General features: G+C 46.0%; 2 protein-coding genes across 6 annotated transcripts in view; one reads left to right on the top strand and one right to left on the bottom strand.

Moving 5' to 3' along the window:
* Positions 1–274: 274 nt before the first annotated feature.
* Positions 275–19,444, top strand: usp13 (ubiquitin specific peptidase 13). 3 transcript variants are annotated; one of them, XM_029000729.1, is made up of 21 exons: positions 275–469; positions 785–910; positions 1,212–1,272; positions 1,590–1,711; positions 2,028–2,170; positions 4,337–4,521; positions 5,108–5,202; positions 5,288–5,475; positions 5,549–5,620; positions 5,721–5,793; positions 8,904–9,029; positions 10,246–10,399; positions 10,922–11,096; positions 11,172–11,260; positions 11,652–11,774; positions 12,149–12,175; positions 12,499–12,642; positions 14,336–14,496; positions 16,562–16,754; positions 17,209–17,293; positions 17,499–19,444. In XM_029000729.1, the coding sequence occupies exons 1-21, from the start codon at positions 359–361 to the stop codon at positions 17,593–17,595; spliced, it is 2,550 nt and encodes an 849-aa protein (XP_028856562.1). In that variant the 5' UTR covers positions 275–358; the 3' UTR covers positions 17,596–19,444. The 3 variants fall into 3 exon arrangements, with proteins under 3 accessions (XP_028856562.1, XP_028856561.1, XP_028856563.1); XM_029000728.1 differs by having other exon boundaries at positions 5,721–5,826; XM_029000730.1 differs by lacking the exons at positions 275–469; positions 785–910; positions 1,212–1,272 and having other exon boundaries at positions 1,639–1,760; positions 5,721–5,826.
* Positions 19,445–22,154: 2,710 nt separating this feature from the next.
* Positions 22,155–22,499, bottom strand: part of pex5la (peroxisomal biogenesis factor 5-like a) — a 49,075-nt gene continuing 48,730 nt past the window's right edge. For all 3 annotated transcript variants that reach the window (XM_029000236.1, XM_029000233.1, XM_029000235.1), the window contains one exon: positions 22,155–22,472. In XM_029000236.1, coding sequence (XP_028856069.1) covers positions 22,271–22,472 — 202 coding nt within the window. In that variant the 3' untranslated portion in view covers positions 22,155–22,270. The remainder of the gene's footprint in view (positions 22,473–22,499) is intronic.

Here is a 22,499-nt window from a genome sequence, read left to right as displayed (position 1 = left end):
CACGATGGTAGTAAGTGGGATTTGAACCTGGGTCTTCTGGTTCATAGGCGAGTGTGTTACCCGCTAGGCTTCTAGCACCACTTTCACTGTTAAAATCAGGATTATTTGTGTGTTTTACACTTTTATATGGGCCCTCAATGTACGACCTACGAGTCACTGAGTCGCCGATAGATATCGCGATGACGGTCTTTATCGCCCCGCCCATACCCGGCGCTGATTGGCTACTGTCCCCCAGCCGGGCCCGCCCCTCTGTTTTGTCCGTCACGCCTCCCCGCCCACCCCACTCGTGGAGGAATGTCGCGCCTGTGCGGATTAAAAATAGCGCCGGAGCGACTCGGGCGGCAGTGAAGGTGCGAAGATGGCTGCGGATCTCGGGGAGCTGCTGGTCCCGTACATGCCCACCATCAGGGTGCCCCGGACGGGCGACCGGGTGTTCCGGAGCGAGTGCGCCTTCTCCTACGACTCTCCGGTACGTGCCCCGATGTCCGCGGCGTTTACAGGCGACGCGCGTGCGTGTCACCGCCAGTAAATGTCACCGGGACCCGCGAAAACCCGCCTGTGATCCCCGCGCCTTCCGCTCCGTTTTCTCGGGTGACGGCGTTACTAGAACCCGCGTCCAGCCAGAGAGGAGTTATTATTATTATTTTTATTATTTTTTAAATATTTGTACCCCAAAACTTCCGAACGCGACAATGACACGATCGCGATGAAAATGTCGCCGCCTGCAGCGCGCCCGGACGCGGGTTCGAGTGGCCTGACGCCCCGCGGTGCTTGTGCGTTGCAGGAGTCGGACGGCGGCCTGTACGTGTGCATGAACACCTTCCTGGGCTTCGGCAGGGAACATGTGGAGAGGCACTACCGCAAAACCGGCCAGAGCGTCTACATGCACCTCAAACGCACCGCCAGAGAGGTAAGCAGCCCCGAGCCTGGCCCTGGTCCACCTGGAAACATCTGGAATGCCCAGAATGCACATCGGGACCTTCATCATCAACAATGTGCCTGACACGCGGTCGATAACGTAAAAATCCAAAAGTTTGTCCTGGCGTGTTAAAGGGTTAAAAATGGACTGTGACCAGAATCAATATAATTATCAATATAATATAATTGTGTAATTGTAAATACAATATAATCGAAACTGTTCTGTTTTTTTTTGTTGTTGTTGAAGTGTTGGTCGGCGGCCGTAAATCACGTTGCTGATTGCTTGTTCACAGAAAGCCACAGGTGCCGCCGGTGGAGCCGTGCCCAGAAGGAGGAACGGGAAAGTATTTTTAGGTAAGACTGTGTGGGGGAAAAAAAAAATATCCATGACGGACCCAGACTCGATCCTCGGTCCTCGCTCGACGCAAGCCCCCCCCCCTTAAAAAAAAGGGAATTGGCGTACACGCGGCTAGTGGCCGTCCTAACGTCCCATGCCCTCCGCAGACGGCCACCCGCCTGTCACTCCTCGTCTCAGCTGCTACGCCCCATCAGGGGGGGGTCTCCACCGCGGGGAACTACCCGGCCTCCCGCTGATCTGGGGACAGGGTGGGCGGGGCCGCGTCATGTATGTTCCTCACGGCGACCCCCCCCTTTTCTCTCTCTCTCCAAAGATCTAGAGCTGAGCCACGACCTGCACGGCGACGATTTTGAGTACGAGGACGAGGCCAAGCTGGTCATTTTCCCAGACCACTACGAAATCCCGTTGCCGAATATCGAGGAGTTGCCAGCACTGGTTAGTGAGTGTGTGCCAACGCTCTCCAGACACACGCTGCATGCTGAAGGTTCGGGCCCCTTCTGCCCCGCCTCTCCGCCGCTTTCACGCCCTTTTCCATCTATCGACTGACAGTGTTTGTTTCGTTGGTGACAGCGTGACGATTGCAACGCAGCGTTGTTGTCTGAAAAACAGCACGAATCCAGTCGTATTTTCTCCTATTCTGCTTTCGTTTGGCACTGACTTGTCTGTGTGCTGAATTCTTAGATCCTTTTAGATCCTTTTAGATCCTTTTCTGCAGCAATTTGCTAGCATTTTGTCTCTTTTTGTACCGCAGGTAACGATAGCATGTGATGCCGTGCTGAACGCAGCGTCTGCATACAAACACCACGAGCCCGACTCGTGGGAAGAGGAGATCCAGGTATCCAAGCACGCCAGGAGCCTGCGGCAGCAGGACAGCGGGGTCCGGATCCCGCCCAGGTGGGACATGTGGACAAAAATTTTTTTTTGCTTTAAAGTGTCTGTCATGGACTCTTCGCGGAGCAGGAGGCCTGGCCAGTCAAGAAGGGGACCGTGCATTATGCTGAAGATTACATTTCTAAAAATAACGGTCCCAGACACACACACACACAGCTGCTTAGGCCTGTATTTAGGCGAGTTTCCTCCTGCCTGCGCCTGAAAATTCTCCTGGAGAACTTTATTCAGTTGAGTTAAGGCGGAGAGAACTCCACAGCATTAAAAAAAAAAAAAAAACATTTTATGTGGTGCCTACATATGATCCGTTGCACTAAAATGCTGCTGAAGGCACCTTGTGACAGTAGATTCTCTCTTCGAATTCGGACGTCTGTCATCGGTGACTGAAATGGCCTTCATTCTCTTTGTAAATTTAATAACATTTACAATATAGGCCAAAAGTTCAATGTGTTTTCTTTATTTGCATGACCATTTACATTGGTAGATTCTCACTGAAGGCATCAAAACTATGAATGAAAACTATGAAAACTATGAACAAAAAAAGGTGAAATAACTGAAAACATGTTTTATATTCTAGTTTCTTCAAAATAGTTCCCAGAGGTGTTTAGCACTTGTTGATCCAGCTCACCCCAAACCATCTGGACTGGGTTCAGGTCCGGTGACTGTGGAGGTCTCCAGGTCTCCACTTTTTGTTAAGTACATAACTCCACATGTGTTCATTCATAGTTTTGATGCCTTCAGTGAGAATCTACCAACGTAAATGGTCATGAAGATAAAGAAAACACGTTGAAGGAGAAGGTGTCCAAACTTTTGGCCTCTACTGTACATTTCTGGCATTTACCAGACGCCCTTATCCAGAGCGCCTTAAAATCTAGAGACACTTAGAGTTAAGTGTCTTGCTTAGGGACACGATGGTAGTAAGTGGGGTTCGAACCTGGGACTTTTTTTGTCTTCTGGTTTATAGGCGTGTCTTACTCACTAGGCTACTAGCACCCCTAATAAATAATGAATAATTAATGTTGCTGCCTTGTTGTGACAGTTTTGAGGTGGTTTCCCTGCTACCGGCTACGTAAGGGGGATGGAAGTAGCCTAGTGGGTGACACACTTGCCTATGAACAGGTTCAAATCCCACTGAAAACGGAAAAACTGAAAATGTTATCAGTTTTCAGGGTTTTTGAGGCATTAAATTGATAAATGTCCATTTTCTACAATTCTGATTAAGGATTACCAAGCATAATCCTGTAACAACCAACACCTTCTTTTTATTAATGTAATATCTCACTATTTATTTATTTGTTTACTTATTATTTTTCTATGTATGTTCTAAAAAATCAACAAATACTTGCTTTAAAAAAGGCTAGAGGTCCCCTATTATGAAAATGTGACTTTCTGAGGTTATTTAACATTAATTCGAGTTCCCCCAGCCTGTCTATGGTGTAATGAAATGGTGATAGGTGTAAAGAGTGTTTGGTCATTCTGCTTCACCGTTCAGAGAGCGGCAGCTTGGAATTAGGTCGGAAATAGGAATTTGTCTCCTTATGATGTCATAAGGGGTAAGGTTACCTCCCGTTTCTCATGCTTTTTCCACCCAGAGAATTTCCTGCCCCTCCCCTAAAACATTATCCCCACCGACTGTCATGGCTTCCAAACGTGCGAAGCATTGCAGTCGATCAGTGATTGGATGTGAAAATGAGCACAAATGAATTTTTTTGTTCCATCTCACGAGACTCTGAAGAACCAGCAGGTTAATTTAATTTTTTTCTGGAAAAACACAGACCCGTTGTGGTTGGTGGATGGTGTTTATGACGTCATTTCCTCGTCCCACCTCTCTCCTCCTCATTAGCATTTAAAGCTACAGACGGTGAAACGGCACGTCCTGGGAAATCTCATTGTAGGACTGGATCAAAGTGGCTGTAATTCTGCACCAAGGCCGAATTTCAGATAGATTATTAGGGGACACTAAGACAGAGATAAAATAAATCATAATAGGGGGCCTCCAAAATATGCTCAGTTTTTTTCAGTCGTTCGCCAGGAGCATGCAGGGTAGGGGTCAGTATTCCTGTTCATCCCGACGTGACCCCTGACCTCTTTGCTGAGCTCGTCTCTGTACGGTTTCTCACTTTCTCCGGCCGTCTCACCGCCCATCATGTGTTCTCATCTTCTGCTCCACAGCGGCTGGAGGTGCTCCAAGTGCGAGATGAGGGAGAACCTTTGGCTGAATCTGACCGACGGCTCTGTGCTCTGTGGGAGGTGGTTCTTTGACGGCAGCGGCGGGAACGGCCACGCCCTTGAGCACTACAGGGAGACCAGCTTCCCCCTGGCAGTCAAATTAGACACCATCACCCCCGACAGAGCAGGTCAGTGTTTATCTGCTGCGAGACTGATGACTGCTGGGATTTTATTGTAGGTGACATTGGGATTAATAGCGCCAGGGTTCCCCCGCGGTGACAATTTGAATAATTCATTCTGTCTCTGGAGGTGTGGTCCTCTGCTGTTCTCACGATTCGGTTATCGATTAATCATGATTCATCCCATCAGTTTTTCTTCGTTACTTCACGTTATGTTTTCAAATACATTATGACCTCGTTCACACTTTTTTCTGCCGTTCAGCACCAGCATGCCGGTATCAAATAGTGTTGTATGCAGCGTTTCCTTGGCGTTCATTTCTGCTAAAATCCCGACGAACGTTAAACAGCGTCAAGCGAACGACAGTGAAATGCAGCTATAAAACCTCGTATGGCGTTCACAGGGCGAACGGAGTGGCGCTGATGATGTCATCTCAGATCAGGCCGCCACAGTCACTACCAGCTCACCCAGCTACGTCATTGGTATATAATCGATTATGTTCTGTTCTGCATTGGCGCGCCCGGGTTTTCAGATTCATTTCAACCCCAGATGCTGCGCTGCACTTCGGGAAGACTAACGGTCTTAACTCCTTTACAGATGTTTACTCGTTTGACGAAGAAGAGGCGGTTCTTGATCCGCACATTTCAGAACACTTGGCACATTTTGGAATAGACATTCTGCAGATGCAGAGGGTACGATCCTAAAACAGTTGTGGTCCAAAAAATAAAACCAAAAACTTTATTCTGAAGAGTAAAGCTGATGCTTGTGCACGTGCAGACGGAGAACGGGCACACGGAGAACCACGCCCAGTCGCGGGCGAGCGAGTGGGAGGTCGTCCAGGAGGCGGGGCTGAAGCTGAAGTCGGTGTACGGCTCGGGCTACACGGGCATCAGGAACCTGGGCAACAGCTGCTACCTGAGCACCACCATGCAAGTCCTCTTCAGCATCCCGGAGTTCCAGAGGGCGTGAGTACCACGCCGACGCTTTCTGGCTTTTTTCCGCGAGGACGGGCCGCCAGTTTGACTTGTGCCCCTGCAGGTACGTGGGGAACCTTCAGAGGATATTTGACTACTCCCCTCTGGACCCCTCCCAGGACTTTGCCACACAGATGTAAGAATTTTAGAAAGAGTCCATTTCAGATTAAAGCGAGTCGATTCTGGGTTAAATTTTTGCCCGTGTTGGTTGTGTTGGTTTGTCTGTCGTTCGCAAGGGCGAAGCTGGGCCACGGGCTGCTCTCAGGCCAGTACTCCAAACCCCCCGCGAAGTCTGAGCTCATTGAACAGGTGATGAGGGAAGAACACAAGGTATTTCACTGGGTATGTGCAGCTCGATATCTGGGTAAAGCCATGAACACAGCACAACTACTCCAAAGAGGATGTTTAAAGGCGAAGGGGTCTGTTCCTCCACTGCACAGTGTGTAGAGAGGGCGGCAGCTGCGAGATCTGCTGATCTGTTCACATATCCCGGACGAGCCCTGTTTAAAGTTCTGGGGCAGTGGTGGCCTAGTGGTTAAGGAAGCGGCCCCATAATCAGAAGGTTGCCGGTTTGAATCCCGATCTGCCAAGGTACCACTGAGGTGCCACTGAGCAAAGTACCGTCCCCACACACTGCTCCCCGGGCGCCTGTCATGGCTGCCCACTGCTCACTCAGGGTGATGGGTTAAATGCAGAGGACAAATTTCACTGTCTGCACCGTGTGCTGTGCTGCTGTGTATCACATGTGACAATCACTTCACTTTTTATGTCTCGCACAGTAAAATAAATCGAATGCATTAAATAGTGTGCTGAAATAAAAACATTGCAGGGTTAAAGCTCCCCTATTATCAATTTTTTTGTTTTGCTTTTATATGAGTCTTGTTGGTCCCCTAATTCTGTATCTGACGTCTCTTTCCGAAATTCAGCCCTGGTGCAGAATTACAGCCACTTTGATCCAGTCCCACAATGAGATTTCCCGGGACACGCCGTTTCACCATCTGTAGAGGAGGAAAGCGGCTTATAGAAGTTGAAATGATGTCATCAACACCATTCACCAGTGGTGGCCTAGCGGTTAAGGAAGCGGCCCCGTAATCAGAAGGTTGCCGGTTCGAATCCCGATCCGCCAAGGTGCCACTGAGCAAAGCACCGTCCCCACACACTGCTCCCCGGGCGCTTGTCATGGCTGCCCACTGCTCACTCAGGGTGATGGGTTAAATGCAGAGGACACATTTCACTGTGTGCACCGTGTGCTGTGCTGCTGTGCATCACAAGAAACAATCACTTCACTACACTTTAGATTGGCACAGACAGAAAGTCATGACGCTGTTTTTCCAGAATGACGTCATAAGGGGCTAAAATTCCAGATCCGACTGTCTGAGCTGCCGCTATCTGAACGGTGACTCAGAATGACCAAACCCTCTTTACACCCATCGTCACTGCAGGACCATAGACAGGCTCGGGTTCAGGCCGGTTTGGACGTGCTAAGACAGCTGCCTGTGTGGTCAGCAGTGGGCCAGAGATCCGTCTCAGCTACAGCAAGTGACTGTCACACAGCAGTCAAGAGACGGGACTCATGTTACAGCACAACACCTACGTGTGCTAACTTTAGCCCTTTGATTGCAAAATTTGCGCTATATATTACGATTCTATCGTCAGGAGGTTTCACAGGTTTTGCTGAGCTTGAGACGTCCTGCTCACCTTGGTGGTGGCGATGAAGTAAAGAATCTACCAACGTAAATGGTCGTGAAAAAATGAAGAAAACACGTTGAATGAGAAGGTGTGTCCAGACTTTTGGCCTGTACTGTACTTGCTATACAATACCGTGCATCGCAATCTGTAGTGTGTACTCCTAACCACTAGGCGTCAGTGTCGAGGCCACAAACATGAATGAATTCCTTTACCTTAAAAAAAGTCATCTGTTGAGTGCAGATCTTGCAACGTTGTCCCTATGAAGTTAGGCAGGTCTTGCATCTGTGTGCGTGTAAGTTCCATTAATTTTGTCGTATGTGCACGAAAACTGATGCAAATAACACAAACATAGTTACCAGCAAGTAGAGTGAAAGTGAAGTGTTTGTGAAACACTGCAGCACAGCACACGGTGACACAATGAAACATGTCCTCTTCTGATTACGGGACCGCTTCCTTAACCGCTCGGCCATTTTACAAAAATGCCTTTAGACAGAATCATGCAGAATTTGTTATATCCTGGAGAGACTGAATGAACAATATTATGGCCAACTTGAATTATGGTCTAACTTGAATTTAGCATTTTAAAACCATTACACGTGGATTCCTGCATACCGTAGAGGCCTTTTGCCGTCAATTCATTTTTTGTTCCCATGCAGCGGCATCTTCTTCAATTGTTTGCCTAGATATCTGGCCAAATATCACATTTTGCTGTGCATGCATAGTATGTAAAGCACACCAGCGAGGTGGAGCCAAGAACATTCCTGTCTTTTTCCTGGTTTTGCAAGCGTAGCCTGCGGAATGCAGAATGTTTCGTTGTCTCTTCCCATGGCTGCTGCCCTCTTACTCCCTCATTTATAATGAAGCTTGCATCTCAGGGATGAACTTGAAATTAGGACATAATTGACACATTTTTTTGCATTGCTTTTCTCACTCAGTTTAGTAGCGTAACAGCAACATTTACTTCTTATTTAACACAAAACCGTGTACAGTTGGTCTCTATGGGCTTTGTCAGGCCCCACAATTGAACCCTTTCTGCTCCTTGGGAAGGAGTGAGTGACAGAGGGACCTTCTTCTGTTCAGGGTTTTAAAGGATTAGTCAAATCAACGGTCTGTTTGTATTAAAAAAAAAAAGGTCCGACATGGTGAATTAGAGAGAGTGTCTGTCCATATCTGGAGGTTCTGAACAGTGCAGACCAGATTTTAGTCCAGTGTCATGGTCCTCAGTCTATGTCCATTATAATGCCACTGGTCCATTTGAAGATCCCTGAAGCTTCATCAGTTATGGGGCTTGGTGGCTGTTTTGTCCCTCTGGTACATTTCATGCTGGTACGTCAGTGTAGTTTATTTACTGAGAGATGATGCCGGGTTTCCAGTAAATAGAGTTTTACAGTAGTCATATCTTAACATTATAAATGCATGTGCCAGTTTTCCTGCATTTGAAATATTACGTAGGTGAAAGAAAGCAGTCCTACAAATATGACTTTTATGTTGTCCCAGGACCAATCTCCTTGGGACTCCTAAGTCCTTGGTGGTCGTACATATGGCGGTAGGAGTCACATCAGTATTGACTGGGAAGTGGAATGGATTCCTTCTGCCAGCTTTAGGGCCAAGTAACAGTATTTCAGTCTTCGTAGAAGTTAACGTGAGCTCCATTGCCGCTGAGATTGGGGCGCCTTGCACGGCGTCCCTCCTCACCACGACGTCTGACAATCTCCCGCTTCTCCTTCCAGCTTCAGCCAAAGGGGATTTCACCCAAAATGTTCAAAGCCCTGGTGAGCCGAGGACATCCCGAGTTCTCCTCCAGCAGACAGCAGGACGCCCAGGAATTCTTCCTGCACGTCGTGAATCTCGTTGAGGTTCGTGGTGTTTCGCCTTCGTTCATTTCAAATGACCAGGTGACATTTTAATAGCGGAGGCCATCCCATGTGGTTCATTCCATTTAAATCTATCGCATGACCAGACGACACTTCACATGGATTGGATTACCTCAAAATACGCTCACGTGATCGTTTCTGCAGGTGCGAAGCGGTTTTCACTGCTGCTTTACCCGCTAGGCCGGCACCAAATTCTGAGACGAAATTCCCAGAATGTTTATAGAATATTTATTTCCGAAAGTGCAGCCGTTTATGAAAGAAGTGTCACCCGACTCCGCTCGGTGAGGGAGCTAACGCGCCCACCCCCACCGCGCCCGGTGCTGGCACACACACACTTGGGTTAAAATTAGATCCCGCCCATATCCTTTACACAAGGCAGATAATGGCTCCTATTTACCGCGTCTGCATGACCCATGGCCCGGATCAAACCCGGTGACACCGCCGCCTCCGTGCTTTAAATAACAACAAACAAGCCAGCAGATCGTGTTCAGGACCTCGCCGCCTGGGCCTACTTTTACTCAGCCATAGTGACACATGCCGCTTTAATTCGAATTTTATTTATAAGGAGGAAGTGGAATGGTGGCATCGCTCAGAAGAGTGATCCTCCTTCGTCAGCGAGTTACCCCTCCGGCCAGCTGGGCAGAAGTATTTCACTGCTGTTGGGGTGAAATTATAAGTGGTGTATTTCTGTAGCCTCCCAGAATAGAGCACGGGGGGTCCGAAGATGCATGAAATGCGTTAAAGAGGCAGCCGTGTGGTGGCCAGGGTGAAATCCCGCACCCCGTAACAAATGAAACATCCACATTCATGTTTATATGGCAGAATTTATACACGCTAACATTTTTATTATACAGTAAAAGCATGAACACAAGTTAAAATATTAGTTAAATATTAGTCAAATTTGATACTAATGTTTTTTTTTTTTTTAAGCTATTGTCATTGTGAAACTCTGCCATACAGCACAGGGTGACACAGTGAAATGTGTCCTCTGTATTTAACCATCACCCTTAGTGAGCAGTGGGCAGCCATGACAGGCGCCCGGGGAGCAGTGTGTGGGGACGGGGCCTTTATCATGAAACTGAAGTGTTTGTTCCAGACTTGTATTTGTTATCCTGTTTAGTTAAAATGTGGAGTTTTGTGACAGTGATGGTAATGCAGCGATGGTGGTAAATAACCAGGCGGATGTGGGTGTTTGCAGAGGAACAGCGCGGCCTCCGAGAACCCCAGCGACGTGTTCCGCTTCCTGGTGGAGGAGCGTGTGCAGTGCTGCCAGACGCGCAAGGTGCGCTACGCACAGCGCGTGGACTACCTCATGCAGCTGCCCGCACCCATCGAGGCTGCAACCAACCGAGGTACGGCGTGCCACGCTCCTTTCATTTCGTGCATTGTGGTAGTAGCCTAGAAGACCCAGGTTCAAATCCCACTTACTACCATCGTGTCCCTGAGCAAGACACTTTACCCTGAGTGTCTCCGAGGGGGGACTGTCCCTGTAACTACTGACTGTAAGTCGCTCTGGATAAGGGCGTCTGGTAAATACTGTAAATGTAAATGTACTAAAGCAAATGAATAAATACGAGATATAACATACATGCACAATGCAAAAAATACAATGTGAGGTAGTGTGTGACAACAAAATATATTTTCTAGACAGAATTTGTGGAATATACAGCAACACCATGTCCTCGAATGGCAACAGAAATTGTAGTGATTTGGGTGTGGCTGGAAGTAGACTATGAACCCAGATTCAAACCCCACTTACTACCATTGTGTCCCTGAGCAAGACACTTAACCCTGAGTGTCTCCAGACTGTCCCTGTCACTGCTGGCGTCTGATAAACGATGTAAATGTAAATGAACGCTTTTTAATTGTTCCAGAGGAGCTCTTGGCATATGAGGCCAGGAGGAAAGATGCGGAGGAGAACATGATGGCTCCTCCAGAGTCTGTGAGGGCCCGCATCCCCTTCACAGCCTGTTTGCAGGCCTTCACTGAGCCAGAGAACGTTCCTGACTTCTGGAGCTCCGCGCTGCAGGCGAAGTCAGCAGGAGTGAAGTAAGTTTGTTGAACTGGGATTACCGGTGCAAACACATTTACTGGCTTCCTGAACCGTTACGTTTGTCTTTCTAGGACTTCCCGTTTTGCCTCCTTTCCAGAGTGTCTTGTTGTGCAGATAAAGAAATTCACATTTGGAGAAGACTGGGTCCCAAAAAAATTGAGTATGTCAAAGGTTCATTCAAATTCAATCTTCAATACAGTATGAATAAAAAGATGCATGTTTTGCATTAGTGGATGTTTGCAGATTGAAAAAAAAAACAGACTTTTAAACTGTAAACCTGTGTATGTTTGGCCAGAAGGGGGCGCCGTTGCTCTTTATCTCCTGGGTGGAGAAAACAAATCTGTCTTCATGAAACATTCCGAGCGACATGAATTATTCATTGTGGACTCGGCTCACAGGAGGATGCTCTTGCATCTGACCCTGGGAGGGCCGGCAGAAAAAAAAAACCCCAACGTTTTATCGTCCCCGTCACTCGAGTTTGACACAAGGCCTCCCCGTTCAGACGGATCACCTGCTCGTGTCCCTTGCTGACCGGCTGTGCGTATTTGTAGATATTTCCATAGACGTGCCCGACTTTCTGGACCTGAGCCGACTGCGAGCCACCGGCCTGCAGGCGGGAGAGGAGGAGCTGCCAGACCTCACACCCCCTATTGTCATTCCCGAGGACGCCAGAGGTACCGTGCGCCCACGGGTGCTGGATCTCTGCAACCTTTCGCTTTCCGTCAAGCCTCATAAGATAGCGTATGCATGCGTGCATGCCTGAAGTATTGCAAAAAGAGAAGAGCTTTAAAAACATTTTTTTTTTTAGTCAATCCCCTAAATCCCAGCAACAATCCACCCAAAATCCAGCAGGGACCGCTAAGCGGGAAATTAATTTTTTCAGCTGAGTTGATTGCCAGGGTCGGCTCCTGTGCCCACTGTGGCAGGCTGAGAGAACATAATAATTTAATAATGCTTCATAAAATGTACTGCTGCACAGATTGCATGTTCTTGCAGTGCTGTTAAAAGCAAATCTTTTAAACGTCTGCCTTCTTTCCTTCCTTTCCAGAGAGCTCTGTGAACAACTCAATGGACTGTAAGTCACTATTCATGCTTTCAGACGCACACACACAGTCTAGCACAGGGATTTCTTGTCTTCCTGTAAAAAAGAGCTGGAATAATGAATGAATAGGAAATTGAAGGTCTTTGGTGTCTCCCCACGACCTTCTAGCCTGGTAATATAAAGGCAGAGGGCCTTTTGTTGGTTCCCTCGGTTACTTTATTTCTTTCTTTTAGATGTTTTAGAAGTTCCCCACAATGCCCGTCCCAGGGCACCTTGTCTCTGGCCTTTCCTAATGAGGTCCAATGAGAGAGCAGACCTGAACTGTGGTTAATTATGGGGTTTGTTGTCCTCCGAAGCTCCTGAAATAGACGAGTCGTCGGTGATGCAGCTGGCGGAGATGGGCTTCCCTCTGGAGGCCTGTCGGAAGGCGGTGTACTACACGGGAAACATGGGTGCCGAGATGGCCTTCAACTGGATCATCGCCCACATGGAGGAGCCTGGTAAGAGCCAAATGTGCATCAATGACGGCTGTCACCACAAACGTGGGCTTGGGAGCGATGTCTGGTACCTTGTGTTGACTCCTGCTAGAAGATTTGAGAGCTCGAATCCATCCTGCTGGTGAGATTGAGATGAACGAGGGCGGCTGTCCTCTCGTCCCAAATTTTTGGCTCTGGTGGTTTGATCTAGACGGAGCGTTGTACGTGATCGTAGGAAAAGGGGAGTGTCTTCGGCACCTTCAGTGGACACCTTCAGTGGACCGAGAATACTGCTCCTTTTTTCATTGTTTTAATAAACCTTGTTTTATATGTTTGTTAAATTTGTCAAAATGGGAAGTGATCAGATGAATCAATTTCTAAAAAAGGAGTGATCACGTGAGGTACTAGGTTACATGCCACTTACTACCATCGTGTCCCTGAGCAGGACACTGACTGTAAGTCGCTCTGGATAAGGACGTCTGGTAAATGCCGTAATGTAAATGTAAATGTAGTTCTATGCCAGCGCAGACTAGCTGAGAGCAGCAGTTTGTTTGCAGTCGCTGCTTCGCCATGGACATGTGCGTCCTGCCTCCCACCCCTCACCTGTCCACTTAGAGACACAGACCCACGACCGCCTGCCCGTCCCCCGAGGTCTGGACTCCATTAGCAGCCGGGGGCAGAGACGGTGGCTGGACACTTAAAGCCACTCAGTTTTTAATAGCTGAGTAACCTGCTGCAGGGGACGAGCCTTTTTCAAGGCGTTCAGAAAAACCACCTGGTAAGGAAGTAAGTGGACCCGTAACTATAGGTCTTTTTGTCTTAATTTAGTTTTTATTAGTCTTAATCACATCCATACTCATTTTAGGCTAGTCAAGTTTCAGTCGACTAAAAGCTTGAGCATTTTTGTCCGAATTATCCATGACTATTTCATTCAATGATTATTTATTATAGACCTTACCTTCTAGAATACTCGACGTCCATTCCAGTGGCCGCATTTCTCCCCATGTTGTTGGCACATATTCTGTTTTCTGTTCCACTTCATTGTAAAGAAAGTGTCCAAAGTGTCCGTCACCAGATATCTAATACCCACCGCAAGCATTCTAAAAATTATGACAATAATGTGGAAAAGGGGATTGAGGAAGTGACATCATCTGTGCGACCAAATGGGAGACACAGGAAACACGAATACTGCATAATAATAACGTCTCATCTTAGTTAATGAAAACAAAGAGACATTTTAGTGTAGTTTTTAATTTTGCAAACCACATTTAATCTCTTTTTTTTTCTATTTGTCAACAATATTACATGATATATTTCATTATGGTTATTGTCACATGACCAGCATTTACATCGCCTTGTTTCGTTCAAAACATAAGGGTCGTTGATGAAGAGATTTTGTCAAAGATTTTGTTGAAGAAAAGAATTCTACTTATAAACGAAAGGTTGAGGGTTCAAATCCAGAGGCCACCTTGATGGAGGTCCTGTCCCCACACACTGCTCCCCGGGCGCCTGTCATGGCGCCCACTGCTGATCAAGGGTGGTGGTTAAATACAGAGGACACAACGTGTCATCGTGTGCTGTGCTGCAGTGTTTTACAATGACAAAAATGATCACTTTCGCAAAAAGTATTTGGGAGGGGTCAGCTGATTCTCGCAGAGACCCAGGCCTCCTCTTCTCTCCACTGTTTTACTGACTGCAGTTTTCTCGACCCCACCAGACTTCGCCGAACCGCTCCCAGTGCCTTCCTACGCCGAGCCGGAGCTCCTGAGAACCAGTGCCGCCTCTCCGCTGGACAACCAGCCCCCAGAGGAGAGCATCTCCATCCTCACCTCCATGGGCTTCCCCAGACAGCAGGCCATCAGGGCCCTCAAAGGCTCGGTGAGTGGAATGCAAAACCGCTGATTATTCCACTTCTTTATGTTCTGCTTTAGACTGCATTATTGAAAAATGGAAGAGCCGGAACGTTCCATTCAATAGTAGAATGTGGAAAGCTGCACACTGTGTGGGGTGTTGAAATTAATCTCATAATCGTGGTCGATTCTGCATTGATATACACTCACACACACACACACACGATTATATTATAATGACGCTGCACCCCTCGACTGTTGTGCCGAACAGGTTTTACTGTTCACTTGATGCTGTTTAATGCTCGTCGCTGTTCAATGTTTGACGGGATTTCTGCAGGAATTGCATTGCAGGAATTGCTTATTTGACACCATCCGAATGCGCAGCCGACCGCACACTGGCTTCATAATCCTAATTGCAATCGAATCGAATCACCAGCAGTGAAGATCCGGGGCGTCCGTCATTCATTGATCCAGGACATCTCCTGGCGCTCCGGTTCCGTGTCTTCCGGACCGGAGTCTGTGTTTGTTTCGTGATTCGCTGATGGCCTCGTTTGTTTTCACTTGTTGTCATTTGAACAAATGACTCTGGTTCTGCCCGAGTTGTGAGCTGGTTCCTGTGGTATCAGTCAGAGGGAAACTTAACTTTCAGGTGCTGGATTAAAAAAAAAGGACAACTTCAACTTCAAAAATATTGCAAATCGAAAAACCTTTATCAGGTAGAGTAAGTCACCAGCAGCGTGACGATATTGGACAGGTTGTAAATATGCATTTATAATTTCCTGATAAGATTGAGTGCGGTTTCATAAATGCCGGCACCCCAAACTAATCAATGAGTGGAGGGGCGTACGTGGATTTAAATTTGCCCAAAGTCATCAAGCCGCTGCTAACACTCATATTACGTATCTAATAATCAATCCAGTTTGTTTTCGAGTTGCAGAACTGAAGGTGAAAGGTCACTGATGAGTTTACCTATCAGGAAAGCACATTATGCTGGGAAGAAGGGTGTTTTTTCCTGGTTTGTATTCGTGCTCCTCACCACTCACAACCCCACTTAGCATCAGCTTTGCCTCTTTCCATTTGGATTTTTTTTTTTTGGGGCCAAAGCGAGTCCGGGCACGTTACAGACCCCAAGTGAGAAGTTTGTCTGGAAACTTGAGCATGACGGCGTCTCTGCTATAAACGACTTGGCCGACCTACTTGTTTGGATGATTCATTTCAATTTAAATATGTCCGACGTGGTCGGCCACTGACAGGTGTCAGCGTTGGTGTTTCTGCCCCAGACGTTCATCCTGATTTTATATAGGGATATATAGGGAATATTTACATTTACATTTACGGCATTTGGAAGAGCGACTTACGACGTGCTTAAGTTACCATTGATGAAGAGATCAATTCCGGTTCACTAGGACCCCAACTATGAATTCATCTATTTTATGCACTCTGTTGTAGATTCTGTACACAAAGTTCGACAACAAGAAAATGACAATTTAATCTAAATATTCTTTAAAGAGGAAGGTCTTGAGCTGTCGTTTGAAGGTGCTCAGTGACTGAGCTGTTCTGACCTCGAGGGGAAGTTCATTCCACCACCAGTTGCAGTAGTCCAGTTGTGAGATTACTAAGGACTGAACCAGTAGTTGGGTGGCCTGGGTTGACAGAAAAGGGCGGATTCGTCTGATATTATATATGAGAGTTATATGAGACTTCCTACAGCTGCAAACACATGGCGGCTCTAGGGTAGATTTCACAATACCGCTCCTTCTTCAGGGGCGTTCCTGCATGGATGTGAGTGGCAGGGATGTCCTGTAATAGCGCAGGGGCGGCGAGGAACTATTCGACCTCCATTCACTCTTGCCGCTGCCATCTGGGGTGAATCACGCGGCTATTTCCGATTGGGCGCTGGGGCTAAATGGGGGTCTTGACCACAAAAGGACGATCGCGGCTTTTCTCTCTATTTACGTTTGCGGATGTTTGTTCCAGTTCTAAATGAAATGACAAGGATATTGAACTGCTAAATATAATTTATGGACAGTGCAGAATGTGGAATTTAGACACATTGGAGTCTTCCTTGTAAGCCCTGTCTTTACTGTAAACAGAATAATAACCTGGAACGGGCGCTGGACTGGATCTTCACCCACCCAGACCTTGAGGACGACAGTGAGGCCATGTCCGACGCCGGAGACACAGAGCCCAACGACCACGCCTTCTCCAACGCCAACCTGCACAGCGACTCCACCCCGTCCCCAGACCAGGATGCCTCAGGCCCGCGGATCAAGGACGGACCGGGCAGTGAGTGGACAGTCCCTCTTACTCCTTATTTATCATCCACCAAATGAAGCTCCTGTCCAGTCAAGCCACAGCTGGCCTGATCTATGTGTGGTATTCATTATATTATAAGTTCTATTATTTAACAGCCTAATGGATCAGCCTAATTTCTTAAGGAGACCTGCTCTCTCATTATTCAGAAACCTTGCTTATTAAAATGATTATAGGATCCTTACATCACATTTGTACATGTTTGTTTAGTTTCTGATGTCATAAATCATGGCTAAAAATGCTTTGCTGAGGTGCCACTCACCCAATTAAAGTATTTGGAGCATTAATTAAAGTATTAATGGAGAAGTAATAACACAAGAGGAGTTCTTGATTTGCAGATGATAAATCATATTAGTATAATGATGAGATGACATTGATGTACTGCAAGAAATCAAACCGTCTTGATATATATCTTTTTCTTTTCCAGGATATGAGCTCTTTGCATTCATAAGTCACATGGGAGAATCAACGATGTCTGGTCATTATGTGTGTCACATTAAAAAGGAGGGGAGGTGAGTGAAGGACCCCCAGACCCCAAATGTTCAGATTATGTGACCTCCCCCTTAATTCATCACCAAAGTTCATAACTGTTTCCATGCACATGTCAGGGTGTAATCTGATTACGGAATCCAGATTACATGGAATCCCATGTGGATCTTCATTAATCTTGCTTGCTTGTAGCTAATTAGGTTTATTCTTTTTTCATTATCATGTCAGATGGGTGATCTACAACGACCACAAAGTGTGTCTCTCGGAAAGGCCTCCGAAAGACTTGGGCTACATGTACTTCTACCGCAGGCTGTCGAGCTGCTAGAGCCGGACCCCCCCATGCCCTCCGTCTTCAAGATCCAAAGACTTCTCGCCAGATGAGAGGAGGATTAATTACCTCTGTTGGAAACTTGAGAAACATTTCAACCTTAAGAAAGGGAGCGGGAACCTTCGACCTAGACCAGAAACCAGCAGTCGATGGTTAAATAATCCCGAGTGGAGGGGCGGAGGAAGGAAAAGCGCCGTGCTTTTAGTCTGTCTGTGTGGATTGCTTCTTCTTGTTGTTTGTGGAAAATGCGCTTTTGCCTCTAAAAAGCAGACTGAGGGAAGGGTCAGTGCAATTCGTTTTTTCATTTTTGGAATCGTACGGTGTCCCCCGCTGCCGGCCCCGAGTGGCCTGATCTCCGTTTACTAGCTACCCGTAAAAGAGCTTTTTTTTTTTAATCGCCTGCTTACACTCCTTTACATCACGGGAGCTTCGGAAGGAAATATGGAGTTCACCCAGCGGTTAGCAGGAGGAACCCAATATTCTTCAGTGACGTCTGGAGAAATCGCTGTTATTTAGACGCGTTGGTGGCACCGGCCGGTGTTAAATGGCACATTTGTGTAGAATGCCTCCGATGCATTTAAAAGGAACGTGATACACGAGCGCACACAAACAAACTAAAAAAAAATTTACTCTGCCGTTTCTACTATTTCCACTGCCTCCAAGTTGCTGTTTTGTAATCATCCCGTTGCAGCACTGCAATATTTGTACATGAAATAAGTTCCTTATTGCACAAGAAGACGTGCAAAGAAGTGAGTGAATGTAAAAATAATTTTTTTTTGTCATTGTTATGCATCATTTATTCAATTTTGTTCAATTACAGAGAACTGTTTATTTCTGTTAATGCAGAATGTTCCCTGCAGGCCTCATTTGCCAAATGAATCTGCTGTTTCTGAACAGGTGACTTGAAGTTGAGATTTAGCTTTTTATTACTCTGTTGATTTTGTGATTTATTTGCAGCACTGCATCCATTCATTTCATTAAATGTGACCGGAAAAGCCTTTTAGCAACAGAATGCGACGTGCCGCATTTCTTCAGAACTCTCCACTTTGCACCATTGCTGATTTCCATCTCCGCTAACACCGATGCAGTTGTTACCTTGCAGACCCAGTGTGACACTCACGGTGGCAAAAATCCCTGCATCTTTCAAAACCGAACGGGCCGAATCAGACAGGCACGGTACTTACATCACCCTCGCCGCCTCGCCTCAGAATCACGCGGCGCCATCACATGCCACTCTGCACACTCATTGTCAGCTCGAAATAACCTGCAGGTGCCGGGCGAGAGAGCCCCTCTTGCGTTGCGGCGTTTCGGACGGGTGGGCCGCGCTGGGCCCTGTGGTGTTGCCGGTTGCCGTCTACTCTATGCAAGTCTCGCTATGCATTTCAGTTTCTCCACCTTCTCTATTTTTCCTCTGTTCCTCATCATCTGGGTTCTTCACAGGGTTCTGATTTCAAGGCCCAACCTCATTTTCACCCCCCCGCCCCCCACCCCTGTCTCGCCATTTTTGTTGAATGATTATTTCCCAGTGAAAAAAGTAAAGATTGTTCTTCACCAACACACAATGCCTTTGTACTGTCAGCATGTGCACTAATAGTAATTTTTTTACCTTTTCTCTCTTGTTCAACTGAATGAATGTCCAGCGGAACACCCTTACCTTTTTTAGTTTGAAATTTTCAAACATATTCTGTAGTTATAATTATATAAAGTTTCCCAAAGAGTTGTTTTAAAGACTTTTTTTTGCATATCCTGATACTGTGGAAAACGCTGTACGGTTCACAGTAATAATGTGTCCAGACACACTGGTGACTTGGAATGTTTGGATGATACAATAAACTGCACAACTGTTGGTGTTGGGATGATTGGTGTTTACACACCCATACATACATACATACACACACACACACACACACACACACACACACACACACACATCATACACCCATACATATACACACACACACACACACACATACATACACCCATACATACACAAATACACACACATACATACACCCATACATACATACACACACACCCATATTTATACACACACACACACATACACCCATACACACACACACATACATACACCCATAAATACACAAACACACACATACATACACCCATGTGTGCTGTGCTGCAGTGTTTCCCAATGACAAATACCATTTAATTTAATTAAATGTTTCTGCTGTACATTCTCCACATCACTTCTACAGTGGAGCAGCAAAAAGTAAATGGCAGACCCAGACAATTATATATTAAAATGGTTTATTTGAAAAGATGGGGAAAATATGTTTTATACTCTTTGTAATGGTTAATTATATTGTGAGTAGCATGTATAAGTACAGAAGAAATAAGACTTTTATTTGGTCAAGATATACAACATGTAGTGACCAGTGTGTGCATTTAAAATGCAAAATTAAAACAATTCAGCAGAATAGCATATTTGCATAAATAGAGGGACTGAAATTCTGATTGTAAATTTCCATGCATATGAATAAAACTAGATCAGTGTTAAAAAATAAACTTCTATTAAAGCATGCAAGCCTTTTTTTGGAGGGGGGTAGATAATAATTAGCATGCAATTAGCAGTGTTTTTTCTCATTTTAGATCTACTTCTACTTTAATATTTAGTAAGCAGTTAAATAAGCAGTTTCCAAAAATCATCTGTAGGAAAAAAATGCCCACACAATTTCCCAATCAACCGGGTTTGCAGTTCATACTAAAAAGATGCTCCTGTTTTGCGATGAAGACAGACAAGGGGGAAATAAATGCAAAAATCGCCTATGAAATGCAGAAACAATTCAATGCATTTGTAACAATTGAACAAAGAGCATCCTGGCTGCTGTGATTGTGTAAATAAAACCACACACACACAGATCAGGACGTGTTAGGGTTCATGGTGGGGTTATTGCCTTGATGTTTTTAACATGATGCCACTGATGTGTTTGATTGCACGCGCTCCTGCTTTGCATTTGAGAGAAGAACGCACCTGCCTGATTCACCTGCAGATTTATTCCAGTGGAGGAGGAAACATTCTCCAGGAATAGGATGCAAAAATGACTACAGTTTGGGAAATAAGTGTCCTGATGTGAAGTGATGCTGCATTAGACTGTGGAATAACAGACTGTGACACCTCAGGTGAAGGGGACAGAAGCTCTGACCCCGTGGACCATGAATTGTGATCATTCTGGTTGATGGTGCTAAACTGGGTGTGTGAAACATGTTTGCTGCACTGAATGGGGATTTAAGACCAGAAAACCTTCTGTTGGTCCATTCAGTCAATTCTATAGCGATGAAAGAAATAACAAAAGTAAATGCTTTTGCATAGGTCTCTAAAAACCACACACACTCACGCACACTCTACCCACTTTAAAGGTTAAAATGCAAGCATGAACAAATCACAACCTGCCATCCATGCATGGAATTGATTTAGATAACAGCGTATTCCCCTACCAGTGTTCTATTTGACTACAAAACGATATAAAGGGTCTCAGGACACACTGCATGGGAACGGCTCTCTTCTTTCCCCCTCCCTGTCGTAACAACGTGAAAACGAAAATGCTGACCGAGCTCGAGCAGATGTGCTGACCAGTGGTGCAGCGCCTCCATTATGCTGAGAGAATATGTATGTATATGGCAACACATGACAGGCTGTGAACAAAAAACAACAAAAAAAACTTATAAATCCAGCAGTGTGGCCTGATGTCCTGACAGCTTTAGCAAGTTCGTGCTCTGAAAAAAATGGAACATGGCAGGTTAACTGTTCAAGGTCGAGTAAAACATGTCGGATGGTCCTCGGTCAACGTTTTTACAAAATGGAAATGCGTGTCTTGGTTTTCATGCAAATACTAAATCCTCTATAGTTGCATCCTAGTTAACTGACTAGATCTCTAGTTCTTTGTACAAGAGTGAAAACCAGTCAATGACGGCTATATTTAGGGTGCACCTCAATAAGGTCACAAGGTCAAAGTGTGGCAGGGAATAGCTTAGTCTCTGAACTACAAAAAATGTTAGAAATGAGTATAAATTTCACATGCGAGTGGAGTAAGGCTTTATAATCTGGCAGACGAGTTCAGTAGAATCGAGTGAGGACATGCTGTACGTTTAGAGCTGTGCAGGTACCGGGAGAGGAACATTCTGATGTTGATTTTGGACGACCAGAAGTACCTGATTTCTAATGAAAAACATGATCCATGCAATGCATTTATGCTCAGAAATGAAACAAAATGTCCTATTTCTATGCAGTAAACATCTACTGAGAATCTTTAAGGGCCCACTTGGTCTTGATGACTGGAAACGTTGGTCATTACTCAGTATTTCCGATCCAGCTGAGGTTGATCCTCAGTTCACATCCCAAAGCGAGGATCTTGATTATTCTTTCCTGTTCTGCTGGATGAGTAAAGTTAATTGATGTGTTCTCTAAGGCATACTGTTACAATCTTCATCCGTCCTTGTGCTCTTCAAGGGAGTAAAGTCACAAACCGCAGTGCAAATCCATCTAAAGAGGTCTCCTCAAGCACCAGTAGTGCAAAGGACCACAAAAGTGCTCATCAGAAGAAAAAAAAAACCTGGTTTAATAACATGCAAGAAAACATCAGATGTGTAAAGAGATGTACGTTCTTTGTTCTCATTGGTGGGGCAGAGTGGCTGGGGCTTATGGTTCACCCAATCACATGTCCAGGTTGAAGGCCCTCATGAGTAAGTCCAGGTCCCCAATGTTGGCTGCCTGGAAAAGCTCTGGCTGGTCCATCAAGGAGAGAGCTATCCTCAGGGCAGACCAGATGTTCCCAGACATGACCTGGTGGGAGAGCTGTCGGCTCCGGCTCTTTCTCTGCAGACTCAGCGCTGTCAGGAAGTTGCTGGCTGCTTCTCTACAGGGAAATAAAAAAAGATGATGC

The sequence above is a fragment of the Denticeps clupeoides genome, chromosome 13, assembly GCF_900700375.1.
Source record: "Denticeps clupeoides chromosome 13, fDenClu1.1, whole genome shotgun sequence".
NCBI lineage: Eukaryota > Metazoa > Chordata > Actinopteri > Clupeiformes > Denticipitidae > Denticeps > Denticeps clupeoides.
Note: the sequence above shows the minus strand (reverse complement) of the source record. Positions and strands in the feature narration are given on the sequence as shown.